The following is a 261-nucleotide window of genomic DNA, read 5'->3' as shown; positions in this document are numbered from 1 at the left end:
TGTTTATCTATACATCTTTCAATATATCTATTTACACTCCTACCTACGTCCTCCCTTATTACCCTCCCTCCTTCTCCCCTTCAGTGTGCAAAGCGGACCAGTAGACCAATCCAACTTACGTCCCAGGCAGTTCACCGTCTAGTGCGAGGAAAAGCCTCCATGGCAGCCCAGTACAACGTGGTGTTTATGCTCGGCCCGCCCGGAGCCGGCAAAGGAACACAGAGCAACATCATCGCTCAGGTTGGTGACGCAATGGTCTGT

General features: G+C 51.3%; 1 protein-coding gene across 5 annotated transcripts in view; it reads left to right on the top strand.

Moving 5' to 3' along the window:
* Nucleotides 1-84: 84 nt before the first annotated feature.
* Nucleotides 85-261, top strand: part of LOC119586799 (UMP-CMP kinase 1-like) — a gene marked incomplete at its 5' end in the record, with an annotated part of 4950 nt that continues 4773 nt past the window's right edge. For 3 of the 5 annotated variants that reach the window (XM_037935522.1, XM_037935521.1, XM_037935519.1), the window contains 1 exon segment: nucleotides 85-255. In XM_037935522.1, the coding sequence (XP_037791450.1) occupies nucleotides 85-255 (171 nt within the window). 5 annotated transcript variants of the gene reach the window in all.

The sequence above is a fragment of the Penaeus monodon genome, chromosome 22 (genome assembly GCF_015228065.2).
Source record: "Penaeus monodon isolate SGIC_2016 chromosome 22, NSTDA_Pmon_1, whole genome shotgun sequence".
Classification (NCBI taxonomy): domain Eukaryota; kingdom Metazoa; phylum Arthropoda; class Malacostraca; order Decapoda; family Penaeidae; genus Penaeus; species Penaeus monodon.
The sequence above is the reverse complement of the archived record's forward strand: the minus strand, read 5'-3'. Positions and strand labels throughout refer to the sequence as shown.